At 42.5% G+C, this 22,920-nt stretch overlaps 1 protein-coding gene and 1 long non-coding RNA gene across 25 annotated transcripts in view; one reads left to right on the top strand and one right to left on the bottom strand.

Annotated features, from left to right (window-relative positions):
- Positions 1–19,472, bottom strand: part of Ccdc158 (coiled-coil domain containing 158) — a 57,433-nt gene extending 37,961 nt beyond the window's left edge. For 4 of the 24 annotated variants that reach the window (NM_001432699.1, NM_001432697.1, NM_001432702.1 and 1 more), the window contains exons 1-10: positions 19,284–19,457; positions 15,322–15,365; positions 14,355–14,424; positions 11,399–11,535; positions 9,667–9,884; positions 6,784–6,893; positions 6,136–6,463; positions 5,741–5,817; positions 3,901–4,011; positions 1,975–2,089 (exon numbers count right to left, since the gene is read on the bottom strand). In NM_001432699.1, the coding sequence (NP_001419628.1) occupies positions 1,975–2,089; positions 3,901–4,011; positions 5,741–5,817; positions 6,136–6,463; positions 6,784–6,893; positions 9,667–9,884; positions 11,399–11,465 (1,026 nt within the window). In that variant the 5' untranslated portion in view covers positions 11,466–11,535; positions 14,355–14,424; positions 15,322–15,365; positions 19,284–19,457. Of the gene's footprint in view, positions 1–1,974; positions 2,090–3,900; positions 4,012–5,740; positions 5,818–6,135; positions 6,464–6,783; positions 6,894–9,666; positions 9,885–11,398; positions 11,536–14,354; positions 14,425–15,321; positions 15,366–18,655 lie in introns of all 24 variants that reach the window. The other 20 variants (XM_087582424.1, XM_087582423.1, XM_087582427.1 and 17 more) reach the window with 11 other exon arrangements.
- On the top strand, positions 19,271–21,060 carry LOC134481722 (uncharacterized). The gene is made up of 2 exons (XR_015637311.1): positions 19,271–19,869; positions 19,976–21,060. It is a non-coding gene; the product is annotated as an uncharacterized LOC134481722 (long non-coding RNA).
- Positions 21,061–22,920: the final 1,860 nt, after the last annotated feature.

The raw sequence follows: 22,920 nt of genomic DNA, 5'->3' as shown, positions 1-22,920 counted from the left end.
AGAAGTTTAAAAATGAGGGACATTATTGAAAATTACAACTCCTTAGTCAATCATAAAATCAGTTTAATGATCTTCAAGTCAACATCTGAAGAGAGAAAATTCCACATCGCACTTAATAGAGGTATTGGTTCTTCAGATGTCTGTGTTATGGGGTGGACTACTTTCCTGTGAGTAGTGACCAAAATGTTTGAAAGACATGGCTGTGGAGAGAGTCAGATTATCATGGAGCAGTTCCTGTTAGGCTCTTCTGCTGACTTTAATAAAACCATGTCAAAACTTCCTCCTCTTGCTACAGAGTTAAAGGTAGACATAATACATCACTGAGCCAAGGAAGACAGTGCTTTCCTGTGGTCATCACTGGAATGGCAGTGGGAGTTAAGCTGTGCTGCCCACAGGAAAGGAAGTCAATGTGTAGAAGCCTTAGTGCTGCACCATCTGTCTATTAAATCTACACGCAGAGACCCCTTCCTTTATTGCAGCTAACAGGGTGGTTTTCACTGATCAAAGGACTGGTAGCGGCAGTACCTTCTATTTCTTCTAAATCACCACTCTAAATAAAGGCATGGGCAGTGGAATAAACACGATGTGAAACAGTACCTAAGTTACCTCTGCAAGGCGCTCTAGAGCAGGGGTCCCCTCCTAACCTGTGACCCTTTAAGACACTTCCTCAATTTTGTGACCAACCACAAAATTATTTCATTACTTCATAACTATAATTGTGCTGCTGTTGTGAATCATAATATAAATATCCGATGTGCAGGATATCTGAAATGCTACCTCTGTGAAAGGGTGAGTGGATCCCAAAGGGTCGCAACTCCCAGGTTGAGAACTACTGCTCTGTGGGGTGGACTTATCTTCTAAGCTTTCACAAAATAAAACCCTGGTACAGTAAGTGAAACCCAACCACCTAAGGCTGACGTCAACCACACTTCTCAGGGAACATGAAGAACATGATCTCCTCTGAAAGACAACTCTTTGTTTTTCTAGTTTTAGGAATTTCACTGTTTTCAAATGGTTGAAATTAACAAAAATCTAAGCTCTGAATAAATGGTTGATAAGAATACAGAATATCTTCTTTTTAGCTGTAAAAAAAAAGCAAAAACAAAAAATAGAAATAGCACCATTTTTTTAATGAAAACCAATTTGAACTCCGTGTGTGCGTGTGTGTGCGTGCGTGCGTGTGCGTGTGTGTGTGTGTGTGTGTGTGTGTGTGTGTGTGTGTGTATGCGTGCAGAGTATGTGGATGGTAGAGCCCATGGAGACAGTGGACATCCCTGGAGCTGGAGCTATGGGATCCATGGACCGTATGTCAACCGTATGCAGTGGGCCACAGTAACTGAACTCAGGTCTCTCTGTAAAGGCAGAACACAATCTTAACTGCTGAGCCATCTCTCTAGCCCCACCTCTTCCAAAATATTATCTGCTTTTAAGACAAATTATGTGATGAAATAGGAAGACTAAGTTTCCTAATTTTTACTTTAATTATTTTGAGTATCTTAAAATTTTGTTTTCTAGTCACAAAAAATGATTAGAAGTTGAAGGGATGAAGCAAGTCCTCAAACACTGGTGGTAGACACAGACTGCTGGCCATGTTTGCTAAAGCCAGGCCTCAGAAAAGATAAAGAGCATAGTCCTATTCTTTATTTTTTACTTAATTTTGTGGTAGTAAGGATTAATCTAGAGCTTCAGGCATATTAGACTAGTGTTCTTCCTACACTGTGTTACTCAATTTATTATTTGGAAATTTACTTGAAAAATATTTCTCAATAATTTTATGATGAATTTAAACATCAACTTAAATAATAGTTTATAAGTTAATATTTAGATAATTTAGTATGTTTGTATACCAACTAACACGGATTTTAAAAATATTCCTTTAGTTAGAAATTATTTTGATTCTCTATTTTCAAACAAACTATTAAAAATAATTTGATTTGGTGTATACAACAGCCCTTGGAAGTGGTGTAAACTGACCTTGTCTTCATACATCCTCTTGGTCTCCCTCAGTTCAGAACGCAGCTGAGAGACAGTAGACTCCAAGTCACTGAGCTGGCGCATATACATGGAGTTCTGGTTCCTCGCCTGCTCTCTACGAAGTGTTGAAAGGGTAGAGAAACAGATAGCAAATTAAGAATATGCTGGGGCTGGGGATTTAGCTCAGTGGTAGAGCGCTTACCTAGGAAGCGCAAGGCCCTGGGTTCGGTCCCCAGCTCCGGAAAAAAAAAAAAAAAAGAACCAAAAGAATATGCATGGTACCTCAAGGACCCCTCACATCTCTTAGATACTACCCGTAATTACTTTACATGGAGTCATTAGAACAACTGCCTTTCATTAGGCAAACTCGTTTCTTTACAGCTCAGGGTTGAGGACAAAGCTCAGAGATATAAGTTAGGTGTGCTGTGTGTAAAATTCTGTTAAATTCCTAGCACCCAAAACAAGCCACTTGCCAAAGCTCATGGTGTGTGTGTGTGTGTGTGTGTGTGTGTGTGTGTGTGTGTGTGTGTGTGTGTGTTTATGTTATGCTATTCTCTACTTCTGCTCATGATTAAAAGTATGAGCACTGGAGGACAGAGAGATGTCTCAGTGATTATGAGTGTTTGCCTTGCAGTCACGAAGAGCAGATTTATGACCTCAGCACCTTTGTAACATGCTGGACATTCTGAAAATACCTAGAAATACAGCTCCTAGAACTCAGATGCTTTTTCTGGTCCATACATGCACATCGGTGCTTGTATCTGTGCACAAAGGCATACATACTCATACAAACACAGTAAATCTTTAAAATAAAAAGCTTATGCATAGTCTTATGCATCAGTTCAAATTATAAAATTTATGCATATACATTTTATGTATATATTTGAACATATATATCTATGTATAACTATGTTCATAGATAACACACATAATTATACATATACATGTATTTATTTATATACAAATATAGAAAATATTTGTTTGTTCTTGCTTTGTTCTGTCATTTTAAATATGAACAACTCAGTAAATCCCAGGAGCCTGAATACTTGCAATAGCACTTTGTGCACAGCGACACAAAAGCATGTTAGAAAAGTCTTATCACTGTCACGAGGAAATTGCTAAGCAATTTCAAAATATTAGGATAGCTTAATAGAATAATAGTTGCAGGCTTGTCTCTTCAAAGACAGATGGCGTCCACCTGCTCTCCTGGAATGCTGGAAAGAATGTATTTTACAGCCTGGTCATCCTTCGCTATCTGCAGTTAGGTCCACCCACATCCCTCAGAAGTTATGCTTTACTTATGATAGCCCCTTTCCTCCTAACTCTTGAGCATCCTTATGAGAGATGTCACTTGTACTTTACAGAAGCCTAGGTGACTTCTACGTTCTCTTAGGGCCAGGCCAAAATGACACTCGCAGGCACATTTTCCTTAGTCGTTCTCCCTAGACCCTAAATCTTGGCCACCATCTCTGCATCAATAGTATCCATCTTTGTACATTATAAAGAATTCCAATGTAAACATGTCTTAATCTCTGCTACACTCATGGGACTGAGATAATTGTTATCAGAAATTTTTTTTTCCCGAAATCGTGCTGTACTTAAATATGACTAAAGTAAACCAGCTGGTGCCAGACCTTCGAAGTTAGGCCCAGCACTGGCTTCCTAAGTTAGGCTGACCCAAGTTTCATTCTTCCCTCCCCTGGATCATTTCCCTACCAGTCATAAAGCCTGCAGGGACGCCCCTTCCCTTGCAAGAATAGTCACAGATAACAGTAATGAGCTGCCAGGTGAGTGCTGGGACTCGAACCCAGGTCCTCTTCAAGAGCAACAAGTGCTATTAACTACTGAGCCAAATCTCCAGCTTAAAATAATAGTTTTTAAGTTACAATAAATGGCATCAATTTCAAACTCCTAGTACACACATACTGAATTATTTCCAGTTGACTCTGGACACTGTTGGCTTGGCTTCGAGCACTGCTGGCTTTCTCCGTAAGTCCTGTTATCTCAACTTCGTGTTCACTTATCAGCTGCTCAATCCTAGGCAAAAACAAAGCAACTGTTATGATACAGGAAGCTCTTTCTTCCTAGACTTGCCTCAAAAGTTAATGCTTTCAATGACCTTCACACTTAGTATTCGTTCCAGTTTTATATCTGCTACTCTTTCATCCATTTGAGACAGTGTGATGGTTTGTATATGCTTGGCCCAAGGAGTGGCAATATTAGGAGGTGTGGCCTTGTAGGGGTAGATGTGTCACTGTGGACATGGAAGTGAGTCTTAGCTCCTCCAGCCCCACATTTGCCTGGATGCTGCCATGCTCCCATCTTGATGATAATGGACTGAACCTCTGAACCTGTAAGCCAGCCTCAATTAAATGTTGTCCTTATAAGAGTTGCCTTGGCCATGGTGTCTGTTCACAGCACTAAAACCCTAAGACAGACTTTAATTGTGTAGTCCTGGCTGGCCTTGAATTTGTAGGCAGTCTTCTTGCCTCTACCTTCTAAGTGCTGGGATTACAGACATGAACTAGCATGCCTGGTTTTTTAAATGTTACTCCCTCCTTCTTTCTCTCTCTCTCTCTCTCTCTCTCTCTCTCTCTCTCTCTCTCTCTCTCCCTCCCTCCCTCTCTCTCTCTCTTTTCTTCCTTCCTACCTTCACTCCTTTTTTCTTAAAGTTGTTTCTTTTTGAGACAGGATCTTTCTTACTATGTAGCTCTGGATGTCCGGAACTTGCTGTGTACACCAGGCTACCCACAAAATGACAAAGACCCACTTGCCTCTGCCCCTGAGTGTTGGGACTAAAGGCATGCGTCATCATGCCCAGCATGCTACTCCTGTAACAAAACCTCTAGAATCCAGCTAGCAGTAAACTGGGAGAACCAAACAAGGCATGGTGGTGTGTACCTCTGGTCCTCTATAGAATTCTGCTATAGATCCCAGGCTGGCCTTGAACTCACAGCATCTTCCCATCTCAGCCACCCGAGTGCTGAGATTACAAGTATGTGGGACTACACCAGCGTGAGGAATAAAATCATAAAACAGAATGTGAAGCAGGAAGGTCCCTGGAATACAGGAATCCAAGGCCGGCCTGGACGACATAGTGAGATCCTGTTTCATAAACCTTGAGTACTGTGAGTAATATGTTATACAATATGAATACTATATGCCATATCTCCAGGGAGATAAAGGAAAGGGTCCTATCAATCAAACACATGATGACTACAAGCTTACAAATACGCACACTAAGTCACAGAGTATTAAATGCTTCATTTAACTAACCAACAGGTAACTGACAAATCAACTTAGGCTCTTCTACCTAGACTCTGCCAGGCCAACCACGGCAAGAATAGTCTCATTCTTGCTGTCTGGTTAGTTGTCGACAGGTGATTAAGTTGCTTAGTTAGCCTTGAGCTTGAAAATCTATCTCCACGGCCTACCTTTAGGAAGACTCACCAAGCCTATGTGAGTAATGGTCAATCCACCAGAGCCCTCACTTTCTTTCTCATTGGAAATCTCCACTTGTCCTTATTGTCCTTATTGGGAGCTGAACTCATTTTATTCCCCTGTAGCAAAACTTATAGTATTCTAGGCTTAAATAAAGCCTTCCTTACAGCTTTAAGGTGTCAGAAAAAACTAAATTTGCTACAGGTCATTAAGGCTATTTTTGTTGTTGAGTTACCTCTGAGTTTATAGACTTTGGAACTGCAGGTGAGAGACTACAACTAGAATACAGTGTCCCTGTAAGTTTTTGTCTCAGTCAGACACCTACCGATCCTGATGTTGTTGAAGTAATAGTTCTATTTTATTCTGTGATTCAGACTTCAGGGTTTCAAGCTGATCCTCTACCTGGTTTTAAAACAGAGATATTAATTTGGGTGTTGGTAATTTTAAAGCTTAGAAAAGGCAGAGTTTCTAAGATAGGAATGCATTAGGGAGCTAAACATAGAAATAATACTAAATGAAGCTCTATGCCTGTATTTTATAGCACCTGCACACTGACTATACTTCCATTAAGCGGTACAGACAAAATAGCTAGTTTTCTATCAGGAGAGAGCATTGTGTATCATTTCAGAGAACAAAAAATGAAGACTTGGCTTATTTCTAAGGAGTTCACAAACTATCTCTCAATGCATTGTAATATAAAGCAGTGTTCTCACCACTTACTGGAAAGATCCTCCCTTTAAGAAAAGAGATCTCTGTGTCTAATTCTCTTAGGATTTTACTAATAGCTGAGCCCAGGCTGCGGAAGTGCATGGTAGACATGCTGTCGTGTTCACATATTTTCTTGCCTGAGGCTTCTTCAAAGTCAACTAAGACCGATCGGATGTCTTGAAGCACGCCTTCATGACTAAGCATCAGTTTTCGTAGCTGCTCTATCTGTGTGCTGCTGTCCTTCAGCATATCCTCCTTAAGGGACTTGGCAGCTTCAAGCTCATGAACTGTATTCTGAAGCTGATTTCGTAACTCCTCCTGGGACTGACTCTCCCTTCGCCTAGAAAATGAATGAAAGAAAAAAATAACATTGATAAAGCTCAATTTTACTACAAGGAGTAGAAAAAAAATTATACAGAATTTTGCTGTAGATCCCAGGCTGGCCTTGAACTCATAGCAATCTTCCTATCTCAGCCACCCAAGTGCTGAGATTACAAGTATGTGGGACTACACCAGTGTGAGGAAGGAAACCATAAAACAGTTTCTGGGCTGGGATGATTCTCACTGACTACCATCTCCCTTGTCGTCTACGAAGCCCAGAGCCTGGTTCCAGCTCTGGCACTGCTGGAGAAGGAGGAGGAGCTCAGGTGACAAACCCACCTGATGTCAGCCATAGCATCTCTCTCCATTTGCATTTCTTGAAGTTTTGTTTGCAAATCAATGACTGACTGTCTTAAGTAAAATTTTTGTTTTTCATGTAATTCATTGCTCTGAAAGGAAAAATGCACACAAATTAATCTATCTATATATAGAGAGATATTAAACCATCAAACTATAGATCCTATAGACAATAATTTCCAAGGGCTATGTGTTATTTATTAATTTATTGTTATGCATATAAAACCTTCCTCCTTCACTGTTGTAGCTCAGAGCCCAGTGAATAATTTCTCACCTAGATAAGTAGAAAACACCAACAAGTTTCCCTGGCTTCATCTTTTTTGGTTCATTTTCTGAAACAAATCTGTTTTCTAGCTCAAAGTAAAAATGGGAAAATGTTTTGCCCCTTAAAATTGGAAAACTGGTTGAAATTATGTATAAAGAAAACTTTACCTTCAACCTAATTAAATGCTTTGCAAAAGCCACTACCATCTAAAACTCTAAAGCTGGTGAGATGGTTCTGTGGTTAGGAGGACTGGCTACTGTTGCAGAGGACACTGAAGGTTTGATTCCCAGCACCCATGTGGCAGCTGACAGTCATCTATACCTCCAGTTCCAGGGGATCTGATGCCTTCCTTTGGCCTCTGTGAGTACTGCATGTACACTGTGCATATACACACACCATGCAGGCAAATCATCTACACATTTAGACTACAAGTAAATAGACTTTTAAAATAGAAAACCAAAACTCTGAAGGTATTTAATTACAGAAAAATTCAGAAATTTCCAAAGCCAGGCACTGAAGCATCTTTCTACTGACAGCTAACGACAAGTGTATAATAAAAAACTCTTTTACCTCATTTTATTACCTCATTTTTGAGTCTGAATGAAAAACAAAAACCACTGAAAATGAAAAGATTCTAAAATACAAAAATAGAGACTAAAATCAAGCAAACAGAAAAGATAAAGATCTAAAAGAAGCAAAGGTAACGTAGCGTCAGGAGCATGCGCTTGCAGACTCCACTTCCACACAGGAAGATCACAGTCACAAACAGTGGTGTGCCTGGGCGGGGGGGGGGGGCGGGGGGCAGGCAGATCTCTGAGTTTGGGGCCATCCTGGTCTACAGAGCAAGTTTGGAGTCAGCCATGGAGGAGAAAAAGGAAGGAAGGCAAGAAAGATGGAAGGGAAGGGAAGGGAAGGGAAGGGAAGGGGAGGGGAGGGGAGGGGAGGGGAGGGGAGGGGAGGGGAGGGGAGGGGAGGGAACGGAAGATGGAGAGGAAGAAAGTGTGGGGTGGGGTGGGGGGAAGCAGCAGCAGTTAGCAGTAGAGCCTTGCCTAGTGTGCATGAGGCTCCAGGCTGATGCCTGACACTATCTATCTGAGCACACACACGTTATTGTGTCAAATGCTGCCAAGTCAAGCTGGAAAAGAAAGCCCAAGTATCACCACAGCAGGCTTCACATCACCATTCATCCCATCTTTAACCCTCACAATAGTCTCTCCTACTTTAAATATCTCAAACACAAGACTACAAGTACGGGACCCTGTCTTTCCCACCTGTGGGAAAACTCTGCTAACTAAGGTCGAAGTCTACCATTGTCTAGATAGTCTCCTGACCTGGGCGCTAATGGAGGAATCCCTTCAAGGGCAGAGCTCCCCTCCTACTTTGTCTGCCCTTTTCCTCCGGGGAGTTCAATCCTCCCCCCCTACACACACACACACACACACACACACACACACACACACACACACACACACACACACTGTCACATGTCATCTCTGCTACCCCCTTTTTGGCCATCTTTATATATCTGGTACCTAGCATGCTTCTGTTCATAGGGTTATAACAACAGCACTGTTGGGTAAATATTACAAGTGGTCAAACAGTGCTGTATTACTGATTTTACTGGGACATACTCTACCAGGAGATTATAGGCAGTAAATTAGACATAGAAAATAAATTAGGCCTGCCTGCCTGCCTCCCTCCCTCCCTTCTTTGTTTGAAGGAAGGGTTTGAATTCAGGTGGTCAGGCTTATGCATTAGCACTCCTCCCCACTGAGCCATCTTGCCAGCCCAATTACTGTTTCTTTTCTCTATAAGTATGTCTGTTTCCTCTGTCTCTATGTCTTAGCAATACGTTTATCACAAGGTCTCACCACTACTTGTTTACACAACTGGCTCACCACCAAAATTATGAACTCCTTTGAGAGAGCCCTGGTTTGTTTATTTACTTTTGTGTGCCATGTGTATAATAAAAAGGCACATAATTTTTCACATCTTTAATAAGAGTGTGGGCTCCTCTACAGTCTTCATCTAGTCTGATGAGGAAGAGTAGCATGCTATTGGACAGCGATGCTGGGGCAGAGGGGACGTACAGAGAACGGGTACTGAGCGAGACTGACATGAAGTATATGGTAGTAAGAGGTCTGGTTTTTACGAAGCAGACCACTGGGACTTAATACACAGTTTGATTCTAGATGAGGTCCACTTACGTTTTTAGCCAATACTTCTGAAATCTATTTAACCATCAGTATGTACAGACATGTAAAATCCTTTCTACCATTGTTTGCAAAGAGAAGTCAGGTATGGTAATAGCAGGACAGCAGACCCAAACCAATTATTAACAGCAGATGAATATAATTAATTATAACATTTTAAAGCATTTGGATTTTACTGAAATTATATCATGAACCTAAGACATTATTATTACCAGAAAGAAAATGGCATGTAAACGTCTCATTAGCCCAACAGAAAGGAGAGATCATACTAACAGGTTTAGCTGATGGACCCATGACTGGTGTTTTCTTTTAGGGGGTTAAGTTTTATTCCAAGACAACATGCCTCCTGTCCTAATGGGCCAGGGGCTAGAGGAGAATGCAACTCACTTCGTTCAGTCTTCTCTGCAAATCTTTAACTTGTTGTGAATATTCTTCCAAAACACGTTCAATGTGCTCTTTTCCAGGGTAAGAGGTGGACTTTCTAGGAGAATCAAGTTCCACTTCATATTTAGGAAAAAAGGGAATTTGTGTTAAAGTCCCAGCTGAAGACGTGTTTTCAATTATTGCACCGTGAGTAGATGTTACAAAAAATGGGCTTGAAGAACCTAAATATTAGAGAATTCATTAGTCGTAAATAACTGTGAGGCAAACACTATTGTAGGGGTTCCTCTAACGAACCCTGAAGGAGCACAGGCCTCATGGGAGACCAGGAAATGAAGTACAGCTGAGAGCACCAAGAACACAGGAGAATGCATAGGAGACAGGCTTGGGAGAGGGTAACCGTGTGACCTAAGAACTAAAGAGACTTCAAGTTTTAGGAGTGACAACCAACCAGTCTGGAGAACACAAGAGACAGGGCACTCAAGAGTGGACAGCTGGGAAGTCCTGGGCAGGAGCGACGCTGCTGCCACATCCAAGGATGAAATAGAGACCGTGAGGGCCTGGTGGTCATCCTTTGGAGTGTGAATCACTTAGCATGGTACAGCTTTGAAATTGGGAAGAGACCTGGTCATGGGAAATATTTCTCAGAGGCATCAGGACGCTGCTGAGGTAGGAGACCATGACTACTAAGTGGCAGACTGGTAAGAGATCCATAGCAAAAGCCCTCTAGCAGCTCAACACAAATGGAGGTATTAGGTAGCCGTCTAAGCGTCTGGGTGCTGTGAGAATGCAGAAGGTATAGGGGCAGGGGCACTGGCACGCCCACAGAGAGTGGTGGTTCAGGAGTACAGCAGAGTCTGTACAGCTCTTGTACATCAGGATCACCTGAGACACTGTAAAGTAACACAGTTGTATCATTACCTCCACCGCACTCTGGACCCACAGGATTAAGTGTGAATCTAAGGTGCTTCAGTGTTAGAACTGAAAGGCTAAGGCTGGGCAGTGATGACAAGGCTGAAAATAGGGGCTCCATAGCAATAATACGGCAGAGGGCTGAAGCAGGAGACTCATTACAGAGGTCTAGCGCTTGCTAATAAGATGTGTGCATAAGGCGAGGAAGGGGCTGGAGGGCTCGGGAATTAAAGCACAGGATCCAGGTTTGGTTCCCAGGACCCAAATGGTGGTTCACAACCTCTGGAACTCCAGATCCATCAGATCTGATACCCTCTTCTGATCTCAGAGGGCACCAAGCACACATGGGGTGCATAAACATACCAGTAGAAAAAACACTCGTACAAGTAAAGCAAATCTTAACAAACAAACAAACAAACGTTAGTGGTCAAGAAGTTGTGAGCCTAGGATCTTGTTAGGCCACCAGGGGGTCAATGTTAGTAAGAATGACGCTGTACCTAAAGAGAGACGATCTGACATGAGCTGAGTTTAACCAAGGAACTCTGGAGGAGATGAAGGCATGAGGGAAGCCGTAGCATCACCTCAGCACAGAAACGTTTATATAAAAAAGATAATGGACACATGTCAAAACCAGACATGCTCAGTTACAGAGCTAGGTAATCTCTCACTCAAAGACAGAATTATAAATGGTAGACACTCACAGCTAACTTCTGCGCCTTGCAGTTAAAAACAAAGCACACTAAATAGGAGCTAAGGTGGTTATTATGAAGACTGTTTAATGTGGATCTCCCCCCACCCCCGTTTTTGTTTTAGAAAAGATGCATACCTCCTTTGGATATGACGCCACTTGATAAAAGATCTTCCTTTTTTGATTCACAAGTTTTTGAGTCCATGTTAACCGTTTTCTACCTCTTCTTAGGGATGTGAACGCTTACTTCCCTGTTAGGGTCATTCAGTTCTTGTCTATGAAAGATAAAGCATTCACTCTTCGTTAGTTACGATCTTATTGAAAAGGCGAATAGGGAAGCAGGAACAGGCTTGGTTAATGCTTTTGACACTGTCCTCTAGAAAATAGTTATGAATACAGAAATACCTTATTGTTACATAAAACTAATGTGCAAGTCAAATCTTAGTAAAACTTGACTTTAAGACCAAAGGAGTTCTTGTTACTTTTGTCTGGACAGGGTCACCTAGACAAAACAAGTATCCTTGGCTGGCTTATAATTCACTACGTACACCAGGCTAGCCTTGAAGCACAGAGATCTGCCTGTGCCTTCTTCATAGGTGCTGGGATTACAAGTGTGTTCCATCATGCCCAGCCTTCAAAGGGTTACTAAAGAGAAACTAAAATTTAAAGATTAATACTTTACTTATTATGGTAACTAGTGATCTGACTGGGACAGTTATTCTTTCAATGTCTTATAAAACTATATTGCTAAATAATCAAGATTATCTCCCTAACAAAGGCCTCAAATCCGCAAATTAAATGTCATTAATAAAAACTGAAAAATGTATTTGATGTTAAATAGTATTTATAGTTTTACATTTGTTCAAGAGGTTGCTTCTAAGTTTGGAAAATAATGGTGGTAGCCTAATTCAAAATTTCTTATTTTTACTCAACAAGCATAAAATCAAGATGGAAACCAATAAAACTATGTGTGTTCCACACTGTCAGTGCTTTAATGACAGAATACCTTCAGAGATCTAGAAATAGAGGAGTTATCCCTCCCAGGCAGTTCCCCAGCTCTGCCGTGAACCACTGCTGTGGAGAAATAGGAGCAGCAAACCAGAGGTGAGCCAAAGCCAGTGCAGACGACTACACTGAGAGCCAGTGAAACAGCAGACGCCAAGACACGGGGCCACATGGGCCCTGAGTATGGCTATCAGCCTCAGCAGCAGGGTGAGGAGGATTATGTTTAAAAGGCAGCTTTCCTGAAGACAACAGGCTAAAGGAAAGAGAGAATGGAAGAGGGGAAATTAAGGACCCAGCAGGAGCAAAACAGATGACACTGGAGCTTCCCTCTATACCCCCCACCCCACCATTACCACAAAAGTTACACAGGAAGAGTGCATGCACAGCCCGGGGGTGGGGTGGGGGCTCTCTGAAAGAGAGGGAACAAAAGCAGACCATCTCCATACAGAATGCACACAGAAGTAAGAGAATGTGCAAAGACTTTTCTGCTGGTCAAGTCTCCACCGCCAAATGGCAGATGTGAAGCCAAAGAAAATTTTTCCATGAAATTCCAAAGTAAACATTCTCAAGCAAGTATATACACCCTCACAAAGACAAAATAATTTTATAATAAAAAGTCAAGACAAGATACCACATAAACAGCAAATATAAGATGCCTACCTACTAATTTCAGACAATACAGAATGTAACCAGCAGATGACAGAATTTCAGCCAGACAGCGGTTGTGACCTAAGTCTGAGGAGACTGCACCTCTCACTGACGGACATACAAACCGGCCCACACACACCACTTCTCTGAGGGCTGGGACTATAGCAGGCTGGTGGCTTGCTAGCCCGGCATACTGAGGCCCTGTGGAGCCAGCACTACAGCAGGTAGGTGTGCAGGGCTCGGGATAGGCTCCATGCCTTCTACTGAATGGCCCTTGTGCCAAAATGGAGACTCTTTCTGTGGGCTACACTAAAGCTCACAGACTCAGATACAGGCCCATCCCTGTTCCCCCAATAAAAAAGTATGGAAAAGTTAGTTCAGTTAGTAGTGTGCCTGCTTGGCAAATACAAGGTCCTGGATTGAACCCTGTACCGCACAGCCTCCCACCCCCAAAGTAAGGACTATAGCATAGGGTTGGGGTATTCTCACTTTACAGCAGCCATTGTTTTACAAAGGTGCTTGGGGCCTCTATTTGGCATGGCTGTGAGTTATTTTGTGAACTTTAAAATAATGAAGTCTATATAAAACAAAGCAAAACAAAACACCCAAAACCAAAAGCTCCCTGCAATTCAGTTTGCACTATTTGGGAATGACCATATGCTTATCAGTGATTCAATGTTCTTCCACCTTGCAACACTTCCATTAAAACTGAAATACTCTATTTTTAGGCACAAGTTTGCAAGATCATTGAGGACTTCTGGAATCAAAGGATTTTTTTTTCTTCAAGAAACCATAAAATTGTTGAGCTCTGCACTTGGATAATTTGAGGATCATAACATGAACTTACAAGTCTTTTTCCCCCCAGAAATTTGTAGTATGAGTGCCTTTATTTTTATTTCTTTCTTTATTTTTGTGGTACTGGGGAGCACAGTACACATAAGACAAGCTCTCTGTCATTGTCACTGAGCTACATCCCCAGACCTACAAGGGTCTACTTCAAATCTGAGTGGCTTGTTCTGGGACCGCCTTGTAATTGTCTATTACAAACACTTCTGCATCATTTAAATTTATGCATATGTTCACACTGAAAAGAGCCTTAAAACTGACAAAGGCAGTCAGGGTTGGAAGGTTGCAGAAAAGTCCTGGAAATCACACCCCACATACAAAGGCCTTTTGAAGATGTCTGTAGGTTTTGGTACAGCCGAGCTGAAGTGCTTAGAGCATCTTCTGAGCACTTACTCCTCCTTCAACTCCAGTCTCCATCTCCACTCCTTTCCTTAGGACTCTTGTTTACGTGAACTCTTATTAAGGTGAACCCAACTACAATAGACTGTCTCCAGGGCAAAATGATTTACAGTTAAGTCCTATTTTGGTTGGCTGTGTTACTTAAAAGTAGGTCTATCCAGGTCCCCAGATTTATCAACTAATAATTCATACTTACCATTCTTTCTTCTACAGAAACTTAAGACTGGGAATTTCACAGGGTTGGTGTTCACTCCCTGAAAGGCAGACTGAAGGTATAAGGAGAGCAATATTGAACAGCACTTACTGCCAGAGGATTTATTTAATTAAGAATTGCATGTTAACATCACACTGATCTGCATTTTATTCCTAATCACATGCTTTCCCCCTAGCAGTTGTCATTCAGGAAGCATTACCTCTGTAATCATGAGACCAACCTTTGACATCTCTCAGATTATGATGTGGAAGTGGTGTGCACACTTCACAAGAGCAAAGGTTAACTGAAAGAACTCATGTGTAAGCCCTCTCACAGGATCTGCCTCAATTATATGCATACAGTACTACCTAGTAGTGTAGTAATAACATGAATTGGAATGCATCTTTATAATTTGGGCTGTGTATAGCAACTTACTGTCCCATAATAAATGATTTTATCTTTCTATTTATTCAGAAAGAAGATACAAGCTTTATGTAAGTTCATGAACACACAAAAAAGTAGAATCAACCTGGTTTAGCTAAATATAAACACAGGGCTACTGTAATATAATACAGAAGTTGGCTCTGAGGATCAAATGTCATCAGTATATCCCAGACAGCCTTTAATACTGAAGAGCACATAACCTAGACTGAGAAAGCTTCATTCTGTTGCATAACTATTAGAGAACAGACATAGATTCTAGCTCTGAACTTCAATTTCCATCTACACTAATGAGATGACCACTGAGCTTTTCAAACTTTTTCTAACCATCTGAAGCTAGGAACTATTCTCAGCTCTAGCTACCAAAACCTTTCTCAGGTCTATGAGAGTCATCCATGAAAACAGAGCTCCACTAAACAGTCTGGAAACCACAGATACAAAGCCCTCGTTGCTTTTATATTTAGATATTCCAGGTTAGCTACTCATCAAGTTCAAAACTGTTACTGATAATTAGTAGAATAAGAGATACCTTAATTTCTGGATATTCTTATTTTCAGTTACTTCTATTAATACCTGAAAAATGAAATTTGCTTATTACTATATTTCATTGACTAAAATTTACTGTTCCCCAAAATTTCAATTTATAAGATTTTTAACATTTAACGTTTAGAAATACTCATATATAACAAGACAAGTTTATTTCTTTATTATTTGTGTATGTTTGTGATAGCAGAGACATGTGTGTACCATGGCATGTGTGCTGAAGTCATAGGACAACTTTGTGGAGTCAATTCTCTCCTTTCATGTGAGTACTGGTCTTTCTACAAACCCAAGTCCCAAGTGTGCACATCATGGGCTTCTCTGCAGTGTTCAAGCTTGGGAGCCTCCTGAGATGACAATGGCTACCTGATGACCTCATCTGGGAAAGCATTTGACTAGTTCATCTCTAAAATTTCTAACATCCCAAGATTTCCTACAGAAAACTCACAAAAAGGCACTTTTGATGGCTAATTTTAGTTATGAGCAAATGCAAAAAGAGGATGGTTCTGCTTCCAGTAAGTCGTCTTGGATAAATTTTAATGCATTTCATTGTACTAATTGTTCTACGTATGTCTTTGCAATTTCATTAAATCTATTAAATCTGCTTTCATCAGTCCACTAAACCTGCTGTTCCGAGTTCTTAGCGTTGATGTGATGACCGTCACTTCCTGAGTCAGACCTGCTAGTATCCTCCGCTATTCTCCAACTGTCTAACCAGCACATACAACTAACTGATCAGTGCATTTGGCTGGGTCTATCTCTGTCACACAGTAGAGCTCAGTAAAAATACATTAGATGTGGCAAGTCACTGGGGCAAAAATTCTTTAATGATCTAACTTTAGTTCTATTAATTTTTTAATGTTCTCATCAGACCCACTATAAAATATCTTAAAAGGTATTCCTTGTTTCCCTTAAAAGCAATGTCATTTTCCTATCTTGCTCCAGGACTAGTGGGCAAAGCCCTTCTCATCTGGCCTAAGTCCCTCTTCCCTAGCTGAAAACCGTGCTCTAATGCAAGTCCCTCTTGCTATGCCCTGAGTATCGAACTCCTCAAGGTCTTCTATCTGCGTTGGTCTTTTCATTCTTCCTTTCTTCCCTAACAACTTCTAGGCTTCAGTTTAGAGGGTACAGAGAGGTTCAATACCATGTTTGATCCTATCATCTTGAAAATTGATGTGCTAATAAGAGAAAGGAAATGCCTCTTTAAATAAACAATCTAGTTGATGTGCTTGGAACACAAATATAGTTTAGTTTCTCTTCTCATGTATAAACTGATAGGCTTCAAGTAAGTAATTCCTGTACTGTCTTAGTTAAGAGTTGTATTGCTCTGAAGAGACACCATGACCAAGGCAACTTTTTTAAAGGCACATATTTAGGTGGGGCAGGCTAACAGTTTCAGAAGTTTTATCCATTATCATCACGGCAGGAAGCATGGCAGCATGCAGGCAGACATGGTGCTGAAGGAGCCAAGGGTTCTACATCTTGATTCTAAGGCAGCCAGGAGGAGACTCAAGTTTCACATTGGACAGAACTTGAGCATAGGAGGTCTCAAAGCCCACCTGCACAGTGATGCACTTCCTCCAACAAGGCCATACCTCCTCCAATAAGATCACACCTACTCCGACAAGGCCACACCTCCTAATAGTGCCACTCCCTGTGGCCAGGCATTCAAATACATGAATCTATGAGGGCTAAACCTATTCAAACTACCACATGCACATGAAACATTTTGCACAAAGCCTCAAAAAGAGCAAGCATTTGATAACAATTATTGTTGATGGCACTTGGATAGTTTACATAAATAGAATTTCTTTTACTACCAAGGATAGAGCTGTCTTAGATCAATGCCAACCAAGGTTCTGCCTTGTGAACTTATAATGGGAAAAGAGAAACACTAATGGAAATAAAAGTATAATTTTAAAATTTTCAGTTAAAACATAACTTTGGAGATTAGCCTGGTGAAATGTGTGACTTAGGTGCATTGCTGTATGTTCAGTGTCCATAGTAACTGTAACAAATTACCACAAACATAGCAGCTAGAAACAACAAATATCTCTTCTTTTGTGATTCTGGAGGTGATAGTTCAGTATCAGTCTCCAAGAGCTTAAAAGCCAAGACATGGGCAGGCTCCAACCTCCTCAAATCCATTTTGTATCTATGTTGATCACCACCATACCTGAATTTATACCCATCACTCCAGTCTCTGTCTTTGTAGTCTTACCTCCTTCCCCACCTCCTTCTGCTTCTCTATGATCTATGAGTTACATTGAGGGCAAACAGATAATTTATGATAACCCCTCCCTTTCGAGATAGTTGACTTTGAGGCTGGAAAGATGGTTACATCCTTAAGAGCACTGATTGCTTTTGCAGAGGGCCTGGGTTTGGTTCCCAGCACCCACATAATAGTGTACAACCATCACGTATGTAGTTCCAGGGAATCTGATGCCCTTTTCTGGCCTCTGTGAGAATCAGACACTAATATGGCATACATAAATACATGAAGGCCAAACACTCACACACAAAAATAAATCTAAAATTTAAAAACAAATATTTGATTTAAATCACATATTCAAAAACCTTTTTTCCAAAACATTTCCAGGCTCCAGATACAAGGAGCTAATTTTTTAAGTGGAGGTTATTTAGGTCACAGAGTTAGCACATGCACTCTGAAGACTGGTGGTTTAGAAAACTGCCCTTTTAAATAGATGCTTTAGGTTTGGTTTTGGTTTTTGTGTCTGAGTCTCTCTACATAGCCCTGGCTGGCCTGGAGCTCTCTATGTAGACCTCACAGAGATCTGCCTGCCTCTGCCATCTGAGTGCTAGAATTCAAGGAGTGTACCACCATACCAGCTTTAGATTTTAGAGTCTTAAAGTGGTTCACTCTAATACAGGAGAACAGAGTCAACCCCAAAACTAAAACAGCATGCACAGGCTTTGTATATATACATCAAATTAAAATTTAACCACTACATTTAGAGGGTAAATAGCACTATGACAAGAAATCTATTTTACACTAAACTAAAATGAATAGGTAACTGTATCAAAATTTAAAAAATGGTACTGGGATGATGGCTAGGCCTTAAGAGCACTTGCTGCTCTTATAATGGGTCCAGTGTTCAGTTCCCAGCACCCACATGGCTGTCAAAACGTTCTGTAACTCCAGTTCCTGGGGATCCTACACCCTCTTCTAGCCACCAAAAGGCACTCACATAGTGCTCTTACACACAGGCGGGCAAAACACTAAATTAACATAAAATAAAAACACATCTTGAAAAAAATAATAAATGTGGCACAGAGGTGGGCATTTCAGATCTCTGCCTCACCTTTCCCGCTCCCGTGGATTGTATGTACACACATTAGCAGTCCGTCCAACTCTCCCTCTGGAAAGATTCAGAACTCTGGACCTTTATTCTTATGTAGTTATCAGTCCACATCACTTGTCTTCTGCATTCCCATGACCCTAAAGCCAACCTGACATTTAACAGGAACAATGTCTAGGACAGCTCGAGTGGGGACTTCTTCAGTATTGTGGGGAAGGAAGGAGTCTGTTGCTGAGGGGGAAAATCTAGGACTGAAGCGGATTATCAAGAGGCTCCAGTCACACGGCGTTAAACAGTCTCATGTGGGAAGGAATACTGGTGACAGCCCGAGACCCCACTGTCTGTCCACGTCTTCCCATCTCTTCCAGAGGTTCCAAGGAGCCAGGCCGGAAGAGGTGAGCAGGGAGCAGTCTTGTTGGGCCCAAGGAATTCTGCAACTGACGCCACAGTCACAGAGCCCAGTTTTCCCGCCACTGTCCCTCGAGAACTCTCCTAAAACAGCCATACAAAGTCATTAGGCTGCTACCACCTGGAAACAAGGCCGTGGAAAGTTCCAGAACAACAGGAGACGATCCTGGTCTTCAAGAGAACGACCCAGCCCTGTACCTCGAGGCGCACTCTGTCCCCATACCTGCTAACAACACCTCGTCCTAAGAGACCGGCCGCATGTCCGCGGGGGCCGCGGCCGCACCTGTGCGACCCCGCCGGCTCCCACTGTGCCCCGAGGCCGCGGCCCGCGCGACCGCTTCTACGCAGCGCAGCCTCACGAGGCCTCGAGCTCCCGGAGAGCTGCTGCCTGACAGTTGGCCTCAAGGAATCTAGCGAGAGAAGGGCGGGGCGTGGGAAGGGCGGGGCGTGAGGGTAGGGCGGGGCGTGAGAGAGGAGTGGGGAGCTTGAGGCACGAGAAAGGACACCATGTGAGGGGCGGGGCGTGAGGAGGAGGGCGGGGCAGGAGAGGGGCAGGAAGGTTGAGGTGGTAGAAGAGGGGCGGGGCTTGCGAAGAGGGGCGTGAGGGAGAAGGCGGGCCGTGAGAGGGGCGGAGCAGGTCGCAAGACCACGCCCCTGGACTCCTACGTCCTCTCCCCCGCCCAAGGCAACCAGGCAGACTGGGCAAGCCACTTTTCTCTTTTCCCTACTGCCCAGCATCCCCCGCTCCTAGCCTCACTCTGCTGTCCTTCGCACAGAGGCTCCGCAAAGATCCTCCCAGCTACCAAAAGGTAAATCTCTGTTACCTGCACGCTGAGGAAGGGGCAGGCTGACACCCGAACAGTCCGCTCCCCCTACCTGTTCAAGCTAACATTCAGAATTACTTGCATTTTGCAGCCTGCCTGTGATTAGCCTGTGCTTTTAACTTGCACCTTCGTCCAGACTGAGACTGTTTTTCCAGGTTCAGACGAATTCTCAGGGTAGCCGACCTTTCCGCTTCCGGAGAGCTGTTTCCTCCTCCGTGCTTCGGTTACTCTAATGTTAACTCTTAACGTGGAATTTATCAGCTTGAGATCGTACACTGAGACTCCTGCGTGCTGTTCAAGTTACCATTCCAATGAAAGAGTTCCAAAGAGGCGGAAGATGAGAGATACAACCTGTAGGGTTTGTTGTGGTTTTGAAGACAGAGACTCTACACGTTGCCCATGCTGACCACAAACTTGAGATCCTTCTGCCTTAGACAATGCTCTTAAAGAAATGTGTAGATCAGCTCTTGCTTTGTGATGTTGAATTCTGTTAACTATCAAGGTTAAGTAGACTACAACAACAAATATACAGTGTATCAATTGACTATAAATATCAAACACTTTTATGTAATACAGTTACACATTGTAACAGTTTATGAAGCACCATTAAAGACTTTTATCATACCATTTATTGCGTCGGAGACATCAGGATTATAGTGTCAGGAAATTAAACCATAAACCTTAAGCAGAACATTAAGTGGCTAACCTCTGTGACTAGACTGAAAACAAATTCCAATTAGTTTAAACATTTTTATTTTTATCAAAACATAAGTGTGTTCACTTGACATGAAAACATTTTAATTGCCTAACACGTGACTTTTATTGGTGTCTCATTTTGGGTTTGTACACGGAATAAAATTTTTTCTCTTGATTGGGGCTATGTGATGTAGGAAGACTCAGCCTAAATGTGGGTTCCAGCCCAGTTGGGAGTGGGAGGGAAACCTTCCAAAGATGGGCTTGTGGTTTCCCCACCATCTTTTGTTACCATCGGAACCCAGTTTCTTCAGCCTTCCCATGTGGACTGATGACCAGGAGCTCCCCAAGCTGCCTGTGCCAGCCTAAGACTGCTAAGGCGCCCAGCCTCACGCACTGAATAGCTACTGGGTTTTCAGCATTTTCAGAGGGATACAGACCTTACTGTGAAAGGCAAGCTAATAAAGCCGTTCTTAACTGTAATTCACTCTGTTGGTTCTGTTCCTCTAGAGAGCATTAATACAGTAGGGGTGCAAGTGGAGCCCAGGGGTCAGTGTGGGGTGTCTTCCTCAGAGAGCTCTTCCTCTGCCTCTTTGCATAGGTTCTTTGGACAAACATAGGTAGTCAAACTTGCCAAGCAAGTCCCTTTCCCAGGTGAGCCATACTGCAGGTCCCACCCCAGTTCTTGAGATAGGGTCTCTTACTGAGCCTGGAGCTCACCAATTGGCTAGACTGACCCACCAGCAAGACCCAGAGAGCTTTCTGTCTGTCTCCCCAAGCTGTTAAAGATGTGGATGCTGAGGACCCAAACTCCAATGGCAGTCTGAGCCATTTTCCCAGCCCCGCTTTACTGTATTTTTAAAAGAATTGAATAAAAACAATACCTCCTTGCTTTTTTTTAATATTTTATTTATTTATTTATTATATATGAGTACACTGTAGCTGCCTTTAGACACACCAGACCAGGGCATCAGATCTCATTACAGATGGTTGTGAGCCACTATGTGGTTGCTGGGATTTGAACTCAGGACCTCAGGAAGAGCAGTCGGTGCTCTTAACCACTGAGCCATCTCTCCAGCCCGCCTCCTTGCTTTTTAAAACGGAGAGCTGCCCAGGAGCGGCAGGACCCCTGCCTGAGACACCGCCGGAACCTGAGGGAAACAGACCGGATAAATAGTTCTCTGCACCCAAATCCCGTGGGAGGGAGAGCTGAACCTTCAGAGAGGCAGACAAGCCTGGGAAACCAGAAGAGACTGCTCTCTGCACACACATCTCGGACGCCAGAGGAAAAAGCCAAAGACCATCTGGAACCCTGGTGCACTGAAGCTCCCAGAAACGGCGGCACAGGTCTTCCTGGTTGCTGCCGCTGCAGAGAGCCCGTGGGCAGCACCCCACGAGCGAACTTGAGCCTCGGGACCACAGGTAAGACCAACTTTTCTGCTGCAAGAAAGCTGCCTGGTGAACTCAAGACACAGGCCCACAGGAATAGCTGAAGACCTGTAGAGAGGAAAAACTACACGCCGGAAAGCAGAACACTCTGTCCCCATAACTGACTGAAAGAGAGGAAAACAGGTCTACAGCACTCCTGACACACAGGCTTATAGGACAGTCTAGCCACTGTCAGAAATAGCAGAACAAAGTAACACTAGAGATAATCTGATGGCGAGAGGCAAGCGCAGGAACCCAAGCAACAGAAACCAAGACTACATGGCACCATCGGAGCCCAATTCTCCCATCAAAACAAACATGGAATATCCAAACACACCAGAAAAGCAAGATCTAGTTTCAAAATCATTTTTGATCATGATGCTGGAGGACTTCAAGAAAGACGTGAAGAACTCCCTTAGAGAACAAGTAGAAGCCTACAGAGAGGAATCGCAAAAATGCCTGAAAGAATCGCAAAAATCCCTGAAAGAATTCCAGGAAAACATAAATAAACAAGTAGAAGCCCATAGAGAGGAGACACAAAAATCCCTGAAAGAATTCCAGGAAAACACAATCAAACAGTTGAAGGAATTAAAAATGGAAATAGAAGCAATCAAGAAAGAACACATGGAAACAACCCTGGATATAGAAAACCAAAAGAAGAGCAAGGAGCTGTAGATACAAGCTTCACCAACAGAATACAAGAGATGGAAGAGAGAATCTCAGGAGCAGAAGATTCCATAGAAATCATTGACTCAACTGTCAAAGATAATGTAAAGCGGAAAAAGCTACTGGTCCAAAACATACAGGAAATCCAGGACTCAATGAGAAGATCAAACCTAAGGATAATAGGTATGGAAGAGAGTGAAGACTCCCAGCTCAAAGGACCAGTAAATATCTTCAACAAAATCATAGAAG

The sequence above is a fragment of the Rattus norvegicus genome, chromosome 14, assembly GCF_021556685.1.
Source record: "Rattus norvegicus strain SHRSP/BbbUtx chromosome 14, alternate assembly SHRSP_T2T, whole genome shotgun sequence".
NCBI lineage: Eukaryota > Metazoa > Chordata > Mammalia > Rodentia > Muridae > Rattus > Rattus norvegicus.
The sequence above is the reverse complement of the archived record's forward strand: the minus strand, read 5'-3'. Positions and strand labels throughout refer to the sequence as shown.